General features: G+C 41.5%; 1 protein-coding gene across 1 annotated transcript in view; it reads left to right on the forward strand.

The window, feature by feature from the left end:
- The window catches only part of fam189a1 (family with sequence similarity 189 member A1), a gene marked incomplete at both ends in the record, with an annotated part of 108734 nt that overhangs the window by 91251 nt on the left and 4048 nt on the right, over positions 1-13435 (forward strand). Inside the window, 5 exons of the mRNA XM_080507765.1 lie at positions 4732-4839; positions 6644-6804; positions 9186-9321; positions 11999-12077; positions 12496-13278. Coding sequence (XP_080363891.1) covers positions 4732-4839; positions 6644-6804; positions 9186-9321; positions 11999-12077; positions 12496-13278 — 1267 coding nt within the window. The remainder of the gene's footprint in view (positions 1-4731; positions 4840-6643; positions 6805-9185; positions 9322-11998; positions 12078-12495; positions 13279-13435) is intronic.

Genomic DNA, 13435 nt, shown 5'->3' on the forward strand with positions numbered 1-13435 from the left:
AGTAACAAGCTCCATCTCCCCACTTCCTGCAGGGATATACTGGTACGGTGGACAAACCTTTTTTCAACGGGCTATTAGTTGACTGATGCCTGTAATTTTGTGGGATGTTTGCAACAGTTTGCTCGACTTCTGTGAAATCTGTTTGCCTCTTTTCCTCCTCGCCTTTTCATCTTCCAAAAGTACACCACTGAATGCTTACTCAGTAAATCAAGGCCATACTCACTGAAACTCCTTCAGAGCCTCTACCCTAATAATGACACTACAAAGGATTTTTTTGTTTTATACATCTGTGGATCAAATTTCTGCACATCAGCTATAAGTGAGGTCTGAAAACGATAGCTCACAATCTGTCTCCGGCTGTGTAGACACATATATCCCAAACCCCGCCAGCAAGTAAGACCGTGAAGATATAAGCAGCTTTTTTAGATCCTGGAAAGGTTTTGTAAGATGTCTGTACATGTACTGCCGCACTGTCCATGAAGGGTAATGTCCGTCACTGGAGGGTATTCAGAGTGATTTATCAAGCTTCAGTAAAGCTTTAAAGCATCCAAGTCTCTTTTTCCAGCTTAAAAATCTTTGGTTTAATTCATGACCAACTTGTTAAATTTGTATGAAGTAAGACAATAAATTATTTTCTGTTCTTTTGGCTCATGTTGAGGACAGAAGACTGTAAGAATCTCTACATTTTCTAAATCTCCCTAGTCACAGCTTGAATATATACATGGCTGTCAGCCGTCGTCATTTGTAGTCTTGGCAGTTTCAAGCCAAAGATGTGAGGTTACGTGTGTCATCCGTCTGTCTTTGTTGGCTCTGTCGAGATGCCCTGATGATCTGTCAGAGCCCTGGAAGACTGATGGAGATGGAAGCGTTGAGTAAAAAAAGGATGGGCCCAGAATTTTGTTCGAGTATTACCTTCCATAAAGTTGGATTTCTCATTATTTAAATGTTACTGGAAGAGGTATTTTTCACCTTTTGGCCAGTTAAATACATCTCCAAGGACTGCAGGTCCCTGTTAAGAAGAGGAACATGTATAGGTGAACTGAATAAAGTGAATACCTCTTAGTGAGTGGGCTATTTTAGGCAGCAAGTGAACAGTGTGTGCTCAAAGTTGATGTGTTAGAAGTAGGAGAACTGGGATAAGGATTTCAAGTGATCAATCAAGTTTGACAAGTATCCAACAGTTATGGCGAGACTGTCAAAACATCTCAAGCATTGCAGCTCTCGAGTCATTTTCTCTTTCTGTTCCTCCGAGAAAGAGTAAAAATTAAGTAACTTGCATACCTTAGGGGCAGCAAGGTGGTGGAGTGGTTAGTACCATCCCCTCACAGTGAATTAACAGGGTTTTGTGCCACGGCTTCGTGCTTGTATGTTCTCCCTGTGCCTGTTTGGAGGTTTCCCCCATTTAATATGTGATCTGTGAGCCCATAAGTGTTTTTGTATAAATGTGTCTGTTGTGCTAGACTGCAGGCCTGCCCATGATGCCCCCTGCCAGCTGGGGTAGACTCTCCCTCTGCGTGATTGTCACTGTGACCGAAGCAAGGCAGTTCGACTTTGAATCACACCTTTCAGCAATAAAGCACTTCAAATAAACACACAGCAACATCTCAGCTATTGCAAGATTCAGTTTAAATAAGAACAATGAAAAGGTAAAAATGTAGGAACATTAAAGCACCAAACTTTTTAAAAGAAGTTATATACAATTCTAACAAAGCAAATGGAATCTAAGAGTTAAAAATACAGTGCTGCATAAAACTAATAGTTTCATCATCAACAGGAACGCAGAATGCTGTAGTTCATAGCAAAGAAACAAAAAATAATGATAATAATATTTAATATTTCCCTGTCTGGGATATTTCTGATAACCACTAATACAATTCCAGATAGGGGACAAAGCTTTCAGGTTCAGGCTTTGACAACATTTTTATCCTCAACATTTTTTTTTTATTTATCTGAGCTAAGATGTTTTAATGTCTGTAGTTGGAAGCCGCCCTATATCACAGAGACGGGAACATCTGCCGTTTCCTCCCACTGGAGGTGAGAAAACCCCTGAAAGGCTTTACCAACCGACTGTGCTGACCTCCCTAAAACTGCTTAAAGGCTTCCTGAGGGAAGTCCTGGGCTTTCTGTCAGAGCCTGTAAATACCTGCTTGGGGATAACAGGGAAAAAAACGAAAGTATTATGACCAGCAGAGATACGAGAAATTACACAGTGGCTGCAGAGAAACGCAAGGCACGCTCCTTTTGTTAGTGCAAACTGTCAAGTCACAGGGACACGGTGGGTCAGCTAATTGAGGGATTTGCATAGTTTGTGTTTGGCCTTAAACTTCATGGTTCGGGAAACACCAGTTGAGTGGAAAAATAATTAACCTTCTATACAATTTTCCACTCGGCTGTGGTCACATATGGCAGCAGGTTACAAACTGACAAGCAGCTGATTTGTTAGTTGTTGTTGGGTTGATTCATTCGTTCGTTCTTTCATTGTCTACCTTAATGTTGGCTACTGGTTAGTGTTGTTTTGGTGAACCGAACTGATTTGTAACCACAAAGAAAAAATATGCTGGGAAGGGCCTTGAAGTGACGTAAGTGACTCTTTCACTGAATATACAGTATATGAACTTTCCAAATACACATAGTCATGGATTATATGCACGCTATCAGAAAGCCTGCAGCCACACAAGACGCATATAAAAAAAATGATTATATAATAGACTTTTTACTGTAAATCTTTACTTGAAGAAGGTAACTTGTAAATGGGACAAAATATGCTAAATCGTGGTGTATTATCCATGTGTTATGTAGAATTGGCAAATATTTACCTCTCTTAGGCAGTAAATTATAATTTGCTGTGATCTAAAAGCCATTTCACCACTTCTATGTAATTGCTGGTGTTGAAAATGCCAGGCAGTTTTGTGCAGACTCTCCTCCAACTCCAAACATGCTTCAATTCTGTTAATTTATGGCGAACGTCTGTTAGCTGTATTTTATAGTTGGCACTGCACAACTTCAGTTTGGCTCCAACTGGCATCGTGTCGGCTTTATAACTTCGAGCTCACACACACTTGATCTTTGGCAATTAGTTCTTGGGTATCAAAAATGTTTGAAAAACAGTTGCAAAGCTGGCAATTCCCCATTTCTCAAATGCCAACTTGATTCATTTAACATCCCAAACTTTTCAAGGAATGAAAATAAAAACGAAGGGCCTGTTCAGCAAAATGTAGGCTCCAGCTAAAAACATTAAGCAGGAGCCGGCTTTCATGTACCTACTTAGTCGCAACCCGACAGCAAATCACAACTCGCTGAATCTCAGCAGGTGACTGAGCTGTCCTCTCTGCAGGTTTAACACAAGCCGGGGCCTGTAACGTCACTGGCAATTATATGCCATCCTATCCTGGATGTGGTGAGATTGTGGGCAACAAGATGGAAAAGAAATTTTGTTGTAACTAAGGAACCTTATTCCACGAGCTTACAGACCACATAGGAGATGTAAACAGTGGGTTTAATGTATTTCTTGAAGGACAAACTTTGTCTGATGCGCTGGTTCGTTGTGCCCGTAGCAGAGTGGAACCTGGTAGCATTTTGTCCGTGTGTGGGCGAACAGTAGTTTTATGGTTGTCGTCAGGGAGAAAGTCAAGCTGTGATACATTTGTCTACTTTTATCTTCACTATCTTCCTTCTCTCCCCGACGTCTTCTGACAGGCTCTCCTTGTCTGTTAGTCCTGGTTTTAGTAAAGTGACAATGATTGTGTAAGTCAGGTCATTACAAGGGATTAACCCTGCACTGTGAAGAACAAAAAAAAAAAAAAAAGGTTTAACCGCATATTTTGTGGGAGTCCAGTGTCTGAGTGGATTTCCTTCTCAGAAACACATATCACGTTTACGTTTTCTCATTATGCACAGTATCCTTCCCCTCAACACTTGCACACGTGCGTCGGACAATTGCTGTTCCCAAAGCCAATTTCTCCGCAGCTGTCATTACCTATCCTGTTGAAATTAATTCGTACGGCACACTTGTTAAAGGTTTATTCATCGGCACATACAGAACCTGGTGTGATTTATAAAGTGAGTCACTTAAAATGATTATTTCCCATCTTTTATAAGACTCACACAAACAGCAGGATAATGGGACTGCAGTCATAAGTCTTTTTCTCTGATTCAGGGTGCCGGGTTAGTATTTCACCAGCGTGCACTTTTATTTCTGCTGACAGATTCAATACTGGTTTGTACCTCTTGCTGTTCGCTGCATTGCCACCGTGTGCGAATGTGTATATGTCTGTGCTTAACCTTGGATGTTTCTGAGCTTGTATTTCTTTGCACCATCCCCTCCAATTGCACACATTGTGTTTCTTTCCCATCAGTTTTCACTTATTAATTGGGTTTTTTTTCTTCATATGTTAGCAATACACTTTATTTAGTGCTGTGTTTAACTACACTGGATACATGTAGGGGAGCTGTCTCACTGCAGCACCACCTTGCTGTTTCTTTCTGAAATTGGTTACCTTTCTGATGGTCTAACCCGTCTGCTTTTTATGTCCTTTCTGTTTTCTCCTTTTCTTCTATAATCACCTTTTAGTTCCCATGTTCCCCATTCTTAGTTCTCATAATGGAAACTGTCCTCTCTTCCCATATCATCACATTTTCCCCTCATTCCCTTGTACTTTCTCCTATGTGTCACACATTTTCTTCTCCTTTGTTGTTGCTCTAACAGTCTTCCCCTCTCCCCATCTCCTTTAGGAGCTGCTTTTCAGCGTGTGCGCCCTTAACGTCATCTCCACCATTGTGTGTGCTCTCGCCACTGCAATGTGCTGTATGCAGATGGTCTCCACTGATGTGCTGCAGATGGTGAGTGCGACGGAGGGGCCGTAAACAACAATAGCTGGCTTTATTTTCTTCTCAGTGACCACCATGCATTTGAAAGGAGATTGTGAAGATTACAATCATCACGGCAAACAGAAGCAGCTCAGGAATGACGCAACCACTTTTATCTCCTTTGAGATATCGGAGAGTTATGTTTGAGTCATCCTCCTTGGTAAATACAATTTAATGTAAGCACACAGTGAAGCTTCCATGGGACCTCTCACACAAAATGTGTTGAGCATTCGATTTCTTCCCAAAAGGAGAGCCGTTCGCACTATGGCCCTCTTTGGCCATTTCACATGGAGCAATGGGGCCGTTAGCAACGGCTAAATGTTTTGTGCCAGAAGGAAAATTTGCATAGCCAGGCTCCCTTTGGGTTTCACATCAACTAGAGATATTTCATGTCCCGAAAAAAACATCAACAACTCACAAAAGGTGCAACAATGCTGCCAACATGATGTATTAAACAGCTTGGCAGTACTGTCTGATGCAAGATGCTTCAACACATTTCCTGAAACTCACTGTAAATTTTGGGCACAATGAACAAGTCTGAATAATAAACCAGGTGTTCTGAGCTGTATTTGATTTGACAATCGACTTAAGAGACAAGACAGTCAGTAGCAGGCTGAAAAGTAACCAACAAAACGTTAATTCAGTTCCACAAGACCACTGTTGCAGATTACTGAGTTTTGTGAAATCATTGATGTTCATTGCAACTGGATATTGAAAATGTGAAAATGGTTATTAGATGTGTTTCCTTTTACAAGAACAGGTTGTGCTGTTATATATAACTGTAAGTGTCAAGCTGTAGTTCTTCAAATTGGACAAATAATCGGAAAAATACATTTCTAAAACCTGTTAGAAGCAATTACAGCCAAAGTACCTTTTAATTTTCTCTTACTTCTTTTCCTATTAAAGAGTCAAGAGACAGTGGTAAGAAGCTTATTACTTCACCAGCCATTTAAATAATAAAACATTTAAAAGTATGAAGTGGAAAGTCATTCTCATCTTGACATAAGATCTTAATTTAGAGGAGACGTTGCCTCAGTGTGCAGCGTTAATTATCTGAGCAGTAGACAGACCAATTTTTAACCAAACTGTAGTGACAGAGATGGCAGCAGGTGATGTCTAATGAGAGGCATTTTATTTGGCTTAAGCAGACTGAACATATCCATGCATAAGCTGGACAGCGACATAAACGTTAAAAAATACCGTTATGTAATGAGCGCCAACGCCAAAGCTAATATTTACACAAGCAGGAAAACCTCTATAAATTAGAGTGGCTGAACATGGAGGTATCCAAGTATTGATTCACAGAGAAGTAAAGAACAAAAGCTCTGTGTCTTATCTCCAGCAGCCTTATCGAGCCTCCAAGAGTGGCCTTGTTTTCATTTACCACAAAAAGTGTTAACCTTTTGTTTCGCTCAGTAAATTTCAGCTGGTCAATGGCAGCGGTGGCAGTCTAGAGATTAGAGGAGCAGGGTGGCTGGAACTGGAAAGTCGTCCCACTTAGAGATGTCTGAGTAGACTGGATGTGCTCCTGAGGTTGCCCCTGAGCAAGATGGAAGGCCTCCTGTCACTGCACCGGTGTTGTTCCTGCAACCAGCAGTGCAAAGCTGAACACATGTAATTGCTTGAAATAACAGCTGGGAGGTGCTGTAAAAAGTTCACATTAGCTTAATCATTTGCTCCAGGACGAAGTGGGTTTGAAGTGATGAATTAACAACGAAGGACTCAGTCGCATGTGTAATAAAGTCCTGATTACGGTTCCTTTTATGTTGCGTTTCAGTTTATGCCGCACAGAGCGCGAGCCCTGAATGCCGACTGTATGACCCCCCACGGAACCATCCTCCACCAGACACTGGATTTTGATGAGTTCATCCCCCCCATCCCCCCACCGCCGTACTACCCCCCGGAGTACACCTGCACCCCCTCAATGGACGGACAGAGGTGAGATGCAAAATGCTAATGATCAGCATCACGGCGTCAACTGTGGTACCGTAGAGCGCTCTGGGATTCATGGGTACTTTCATGAATACATAAATATAACACGTGATTGCTGATTTGTTAATAACCATAATCTGATAGGTGATAGCTACAAGACATTAATGTCTTTACAGTCTAGTTGCAGGACCTTTGAAAAAAGACTTTGCTGCGTGAAATACTTTTCTTCCTCTGAAGCATGTCTTTGTCTGTAGTTAGTAGAAAAACCACAACATTTATTTTCACTAAAATCAGTAGCAAGTGAATAAAATCCAGAAACTCAAATTTGTGTTATTAACTAAAACAGAGGCTATAAGTTATTGCATTGAGGGTAAGCTGATCAATGTGGGAGGAATATGTTACTACTGATAAGGCAGTAAAAGGGAAGATGTTCACTCTGGGTCTCAAGTTGTTTTCCTCAAAAAAGTACTGGGTTTTGAAAACAACTCCATGCAAGGATATGCAAAAGAGTTTCAAATGTTAAAAAAAAAAACAACTAATGAAACCAGAAGTCTTCAAGTTACCAAATGTGATGAAATTATCAGCATTTTGTACTTTATCTCATATTTACATTTGTGAAAGGAAATGATAGAAACTGAGAACAACCCAAAACTTTTTGAATGTTACGCAGTTCAGCATTAGCATGCCTGCATTCATGGATAATATACAAAAACTTCTAGGCATGTGTGGGTAAAAACGTCACCAATCCATCAAGTAATACAGCCAGGAAGGACATCTGATTGGCTCCAATTTATTCTGCAACAGAGGACGCCAACCATTTGCTTTAAGAACAGTGGATCCTGAGAAGTGATAGCGTCGGTCTATCTCAGTGGGGAGGAGTCTGTCTGGGGCTACAATAAGAGACAGAACTATTTCATCAAGCCTAAATCCACATAAAGCCTGTGGATTGTTCTGCTCTCAGATTTGCTCCCTGCAGAATTCCCTCAAATATGGATGGATGGATGGATGGATGGATGGATCTTTATTATCTATCGTTATTGTTGCTTAGTGTTCAGAGACTGTATTGGATTATTACTCATCTGTTTTAGATGCTGTAGAGTAAAAATATTGGGATACAAAACACAAGGTGCCACAAAGAGTGTAGACAGGAGGATGAACCAGAACCAAGACAAGAGAGGAGAACAGGTGATTGCACTGGAGACAAGGGTGGAGGCAGGGCAAAACAGATGCATGGACAGACTGAGATCTTTCTACCGATGCCAGAAGCAAGTAGAAACCATTGAGGCACATGAAGGACAGAGCTATAAGACGTGTTTGTTGAGATTGTTTGAATACTGTATGTTTTATTATTGTTTAATTCATTTTATTTTTAAAGCACTGTGGTAAGTATTGTAAAGGGCTTGTAAAGTGTTGATTGACTGAGTGATGAGGAGAGAGAAGGTGCACATAAACACAAACATGAAACCAAACATGAACACAAGGATACAAGCTGACTGAGAATGTGAGAGGCTGAAAGGGTGAAGTATAATGAATTTGCTTGTGGTACAGTACCAGCATCGAGTCTTTCAGCATTCATATTTGGCTCAGTTTGTTGTAACGCAAGAATTGTCTGTAAAGTGTTGAAGCAGAACAGAAGCAACATCTGCATCCAGAGACAAAACTAAGCTGCGGCGTGCGTGTGAGTGAGCGTTTACTGCCTCCCTGTGACCGTCACATGTGTCGCCATCCTCCCTGGTCAGCTCAGAGCGTTTCCCCCCTTCAGCAGCTGTGACATCCTCGATTCCCTGCTGCTGTGAGAGATCAGATGACCCCCCCCCCTTCACCGCTCCCTCCATTTCCCTCATCTTACCAGAGAGATGCCGCCATGGTGGCCATTTGGCTGGGAGCCGCATCTGTTTGTCAATTATGCCATAAATATATACAAGGCAGCGGACGCATTTATGAGGTCCCTGCTCAGGGCCAGAGATGTGTCATGACATCATCATGCCTCAGATGATTGGTGGAAACTCTCAGGTTGTATTTCATGCTCTGCCACTTTAGAGGAGAATGAGGTTGTAATTAAAAGATACGACAGCACGCATGGCTGCTTATTCTTAATTGGCACCACCTAAGACTGTGGTTGGGTTATAATACTGCACCAATACTATCTTGGCTGGAGTGCTGGAGACAAGAGCAGTTCTCCTCTCCTTCCTTCCCTAATGTTTTAATAACCTGCACTCCATTCTCGACTTAGATATTCACACCAGCGCTGGTAGTTTCTTAATCACTCAACACAGTGTGACAGGCTGAGTGCTCTCTCTCCAATCTTTGTATTCCAGTTATTGGACGTCAGATTTATTTTCATACCGTGTTGTTTGTTTGACTCTCTGCTTTTATCCCCCCGGCAGAGGCCTGCATCTGGACTTTCCCCATTCTCCCTTCAGTGCCATCTATGGGGTTCCTATCAACAGTCCGGGGACGCTGTATCCCACAGACCTACCCCCGCCGTATGAATCTGTGGTGGGTCAAACTCCTGCAAGTCAGGTGAGGAAGAACATCCAGCTCTTTATTCCATAAAATACTATAATACTTATGTCTGAAAACTAAGGGCATGCCATGAGCTTCTTCAGCTTTTCCTCTTAACTTCTGAGACAGTTTAAACAGACAAAACTATCAAACTGAGAACATTGTGATCCATTGCTAAATTACTGAATATATTGTAAGTAGTAAATCTAGCCAGAATTGCCAGTTTTATTATTTATTTCTTAAATTGTCGCAGAAGATTACCTTAAAAGGTCTTACAATTCTCTTGCATGATCCTGTTTACCATTAAGTGCTACGACACAACAATAAAGTGTGGTATTTCCAAATATGAGACAAGAAATATGGCTTTGTGAATGTCACTGTCATGGTGTATATGTACATCAAATATTGTGTCTTTTTTTTTTTTTTTTCTTCCTATTTTCATTCAAGGGAAAACGATCAGTCAGATGCACTGGTGCACAACAGCGAGAAGCAAAAGATAAATAATGAAACCGTTACTCTTACTATAACAAGTATAAAGCAGAAGTGTCTTGAATTTTTATATTTTCCACAAATTAACACAAAAGCTCTGTTTATCTCAATGTTTGGAACGAATCTTGAAGAATGGATTCTGTGAGTTGGATGTGGAAGATGTGTGAAGAAATGCAGATGTTGCTCAATCAAACTGTTGTTTGAATGCTTTTCCAACATTTGTGGTTGTCCCGTTAAACAACCAAGGACTGGGTATATTTTTCAGATGCGCAGCAAAAATTATCCCAGGTTTCACCCTGTTTCCACAATATAATCTTACATATGCTGGTTCCATCTATACACTTCTTAATCTTTGTGTAAGTAGATGGTTAGAATCACACTATTATAAGACCATGTAATCTTTTCATTAAGAATTCCAACATATATATTTTAGTGAGACATCTCTCAAAAGCAAATGGATTTCAAGCTTAATTAGATCCCAAATGTGAAAGATCTGTTTTCAGAGGTTGCACGTCAACCATGAATTTCACCGAACCATCTGATTCATCAGATATTCATAGAGGGTTTTTGTATCGAGCCTGTGAGTCAAAAATCACAGCAAATATAAGAGGATGTGTCGTCTGCTGCTTCAGCTTTGCTGCAGTAGTCGGTCTTGACTGTCAAATTGAAGTGATCAGAGATTTTTTTTTTCAGGCCGAAGCTTTGCTGCATTTCATTGTTCCCAGCTAAAAATAACCGCCTAATGTGCAAGCAAATCCTTTTATCTTCTGTTATATTCTCAACATCATTTAACACCTTGCGCTTTTAATCCACTGTTCCATTATACATGTTAGTGTAAATCCATAGTTCTTGTCAAACCTATTTTAAGCTGTGCCCTTCAAAAACGATTCAACGCAAGGTTTTTTCATCTGAAATAGATTAGGAGCACATGTGAGGAGAAAATAATGGAAACAGGAAGCGATTTATTGGTTTTGTGAAAGAACTGTCAGAGGACAGAAAGAAACTTCTGACATGACGTATACTGTACCTTCAAAAGAGGTTGTAATTAAAATTCCTTATCAATCCCTTCATGATGCTGGGGTGTACTTTGTGAAACTGGGCTTCTCTCCATTCACCCAGATAAACTCATTGACTTCTATTCACTCACAAAACTGCCATTAGGAAAACAGGTACATCCACAGTATTTTCTCAATACTTGCCAATCACAGTCTGCTAGTAGCTTCATGTATCTCCTCATACCCAAAGTACATTCCTACTTTGGTTGGCCTTCTTTTCTGCAGCAGAAGGGTGGCATCATCTACAACCAACTTTAAATCTCAGCTTATTAATTTAGCTCTCCTCTTTCAAAAATGTAATTGTAGTAGTAGTGAAATTTCATTGCACTTGCTTTTAACCATTTACTTAATAATATATATCGCTGTAACTACTGTGCCTAATAATGAGGGCTGAAACAATAGGCTGAAACGGATTTTTTTGTTTTACTGTTTAATGTGGGGTTTGTTTTTTTTAAACATTAGATGAATATTAACTCTTCTCAGATCTGTATGAGATGTTATATATTTGTCATATAAGATTAGATTTTTGTTTTTCTATCCTTACTCTTTTAAATCTTGTGCAGCTCTTTGGCCAGGCCATCATCTTCAATGGGTTGTGGTTCTCAATCAGTCTGCCTGGTTAAATAAAGGTGTGATGATAATAATATTAGTGGTAATATTAGTTTCACAGCCCTCTGAAGTGAGAAAGTAAAACCAGTGGTCTTACAGAGCCCTCTACAGTCCATTCAGTGTTATTGAAGGCTAAGCCTCGAATTGTTGTTATGCAATACATAAAGTACCATAAAAAGTGGAGCCTTTATTTGCCTCCCACACTGAGTCGTCCTGTATTCAAATCGACCATCTGTATCTTTCACACGAATGTCTTCCTCAACCAGCTGCATTTTCAATGAAATTATTGTTTAAACCAATATGAATATAACTTGCAGGAAAATTGGATGGCTTGACTATCCAAGAACAGACATGGAAAAAGTATCTGACCGTACAAACATGATATGACTTTAATATAATGAGCATTGGCCTCAGACCATATCAAACACAATATCTTTAAAGAGGTAAAACATACTGAAACGTAGCTTTGCTTTTTTTTGTCTTTGACAGTACAAATGAAATGTTCTCCTTTGTACATCTCCACTGGTTATTTTATTTTCCAGGTCACCACCAGCAATGAGCAACAGGCCACTGAGTCCAGTTTATGTGAGAGAAACACCACAGCAGGACTCAGCACTCAGGGTAAACAACAATTGTTGTAAACACTTCAGAGAATTGTTAAATGTCTTGTGTCAGCTCCTAACCATGTTACAGGTTCAGACCTAAGAGAAATACAAATACCAAAAGCACATTCGAACCGTGTGAATTGAAACAGGAAAAGCAGGATGTGATTGTCAGCTGTAGTGACGAGTTTGGGTCAAAGTGTCTATGGTATAGAAGCAAAACGGAATGAAAACAGGTGCTGGTGCAGCTATGGAGAGAGTGAGTCTAAAGCTACTGGTCTGGAATCTGGGCTTTTATTTCTTCCTGCAGCATTAGAAGCAGCTGCTGTAGCTCAGAGAAATAACAATCATCTGACAAGGAAACGGACGTTCCTTAAATATAAGGAGGTTGAGTCAGGAGTCACCAATTTTTGCTAAACCTTCTCTCCTATTTTCAGCCTCAGTGGACAGTGCCTCGCTGATGGTGTCAGAAGTCGCTGATCAGGACCAGACCTGCTCCTCGGAGGACTTGTGCTCACTGGAGGTCCAGGGCTCCGACTCATCTCCCTATGGCACGCTCCACACGGCTCCCACCGACGGAAGCTGCACCAGCCTGGAACTTTGCACACGTGACTCCTCACGTCGCCACCGCGGCTTGCCCAATGCTGACGCCCGCCCAAGCGATACCGGCTACAGCGAGTCATCGCACACCCAAGAGTCACTGGAACGTTCTCCCGACTGGTCCTCGGGAAACTTTAGCAATCCGGACCAGGAGGATTCGGCAGACAACTCACACCCGTGCGAGGACCTCAGGGCTTCCATGCACATCAGTGATGAGCTGGCGTCGGCCAAAAATATACCAGAAGAGCCGCCTAAACCATCCACACACTCCCTCATTAAAGCGCGAATGATGAGCAGGAAGCTCACACTCCCTGTCACTCTACCGCCACCACCTCAGCCTTGCTCCCCCATCTCAGTGGCCTCCTCCGGTGGGACGTCTGCTATCAGCCCTATGGCTCCTTCCCTCTCCCCTTCCCCTCCTGCCAGGCCCCGGGGCCCCAGGCTGTGTTTCAGTGTTTGGTCACCCTCATCCACATCACAGCCCCCCTCTACCTCAGCCCAGAGTGGCCACTCGCCCTCAGAGAGGCCTCGGGGGCTCCGAGCAGCCAGGAGGTATCGCAAATTGGCCCGCATTGTACGCTCCACCAGCGACCCAATCTCCTGCTCCACTACGACAGGAAGTAAGTGCAACCAAATGTGTCACATGCTGCTTTTTTGTAACCTGTGATTGTTGACCACTTGCTTTGACCAGAGATTTTGCTTTGGTAATTGGTGCTTCTGTCATTTTTCTACACAACATAATTCAACACTTTACTGCTGAACAGACGAAACAAAAGA

Source organism: Blennius ocellaris, assembly GCF_963422515.1.
Source record: "Blennius ocellaris genome assembly, chromosome: 1".
Lineage (NCBI taxonomy): Eukaryota > Metazoa > Chordata > Actinopteri > Blenniiformes > Blenniidae > Blennius > Blennius ocellaris.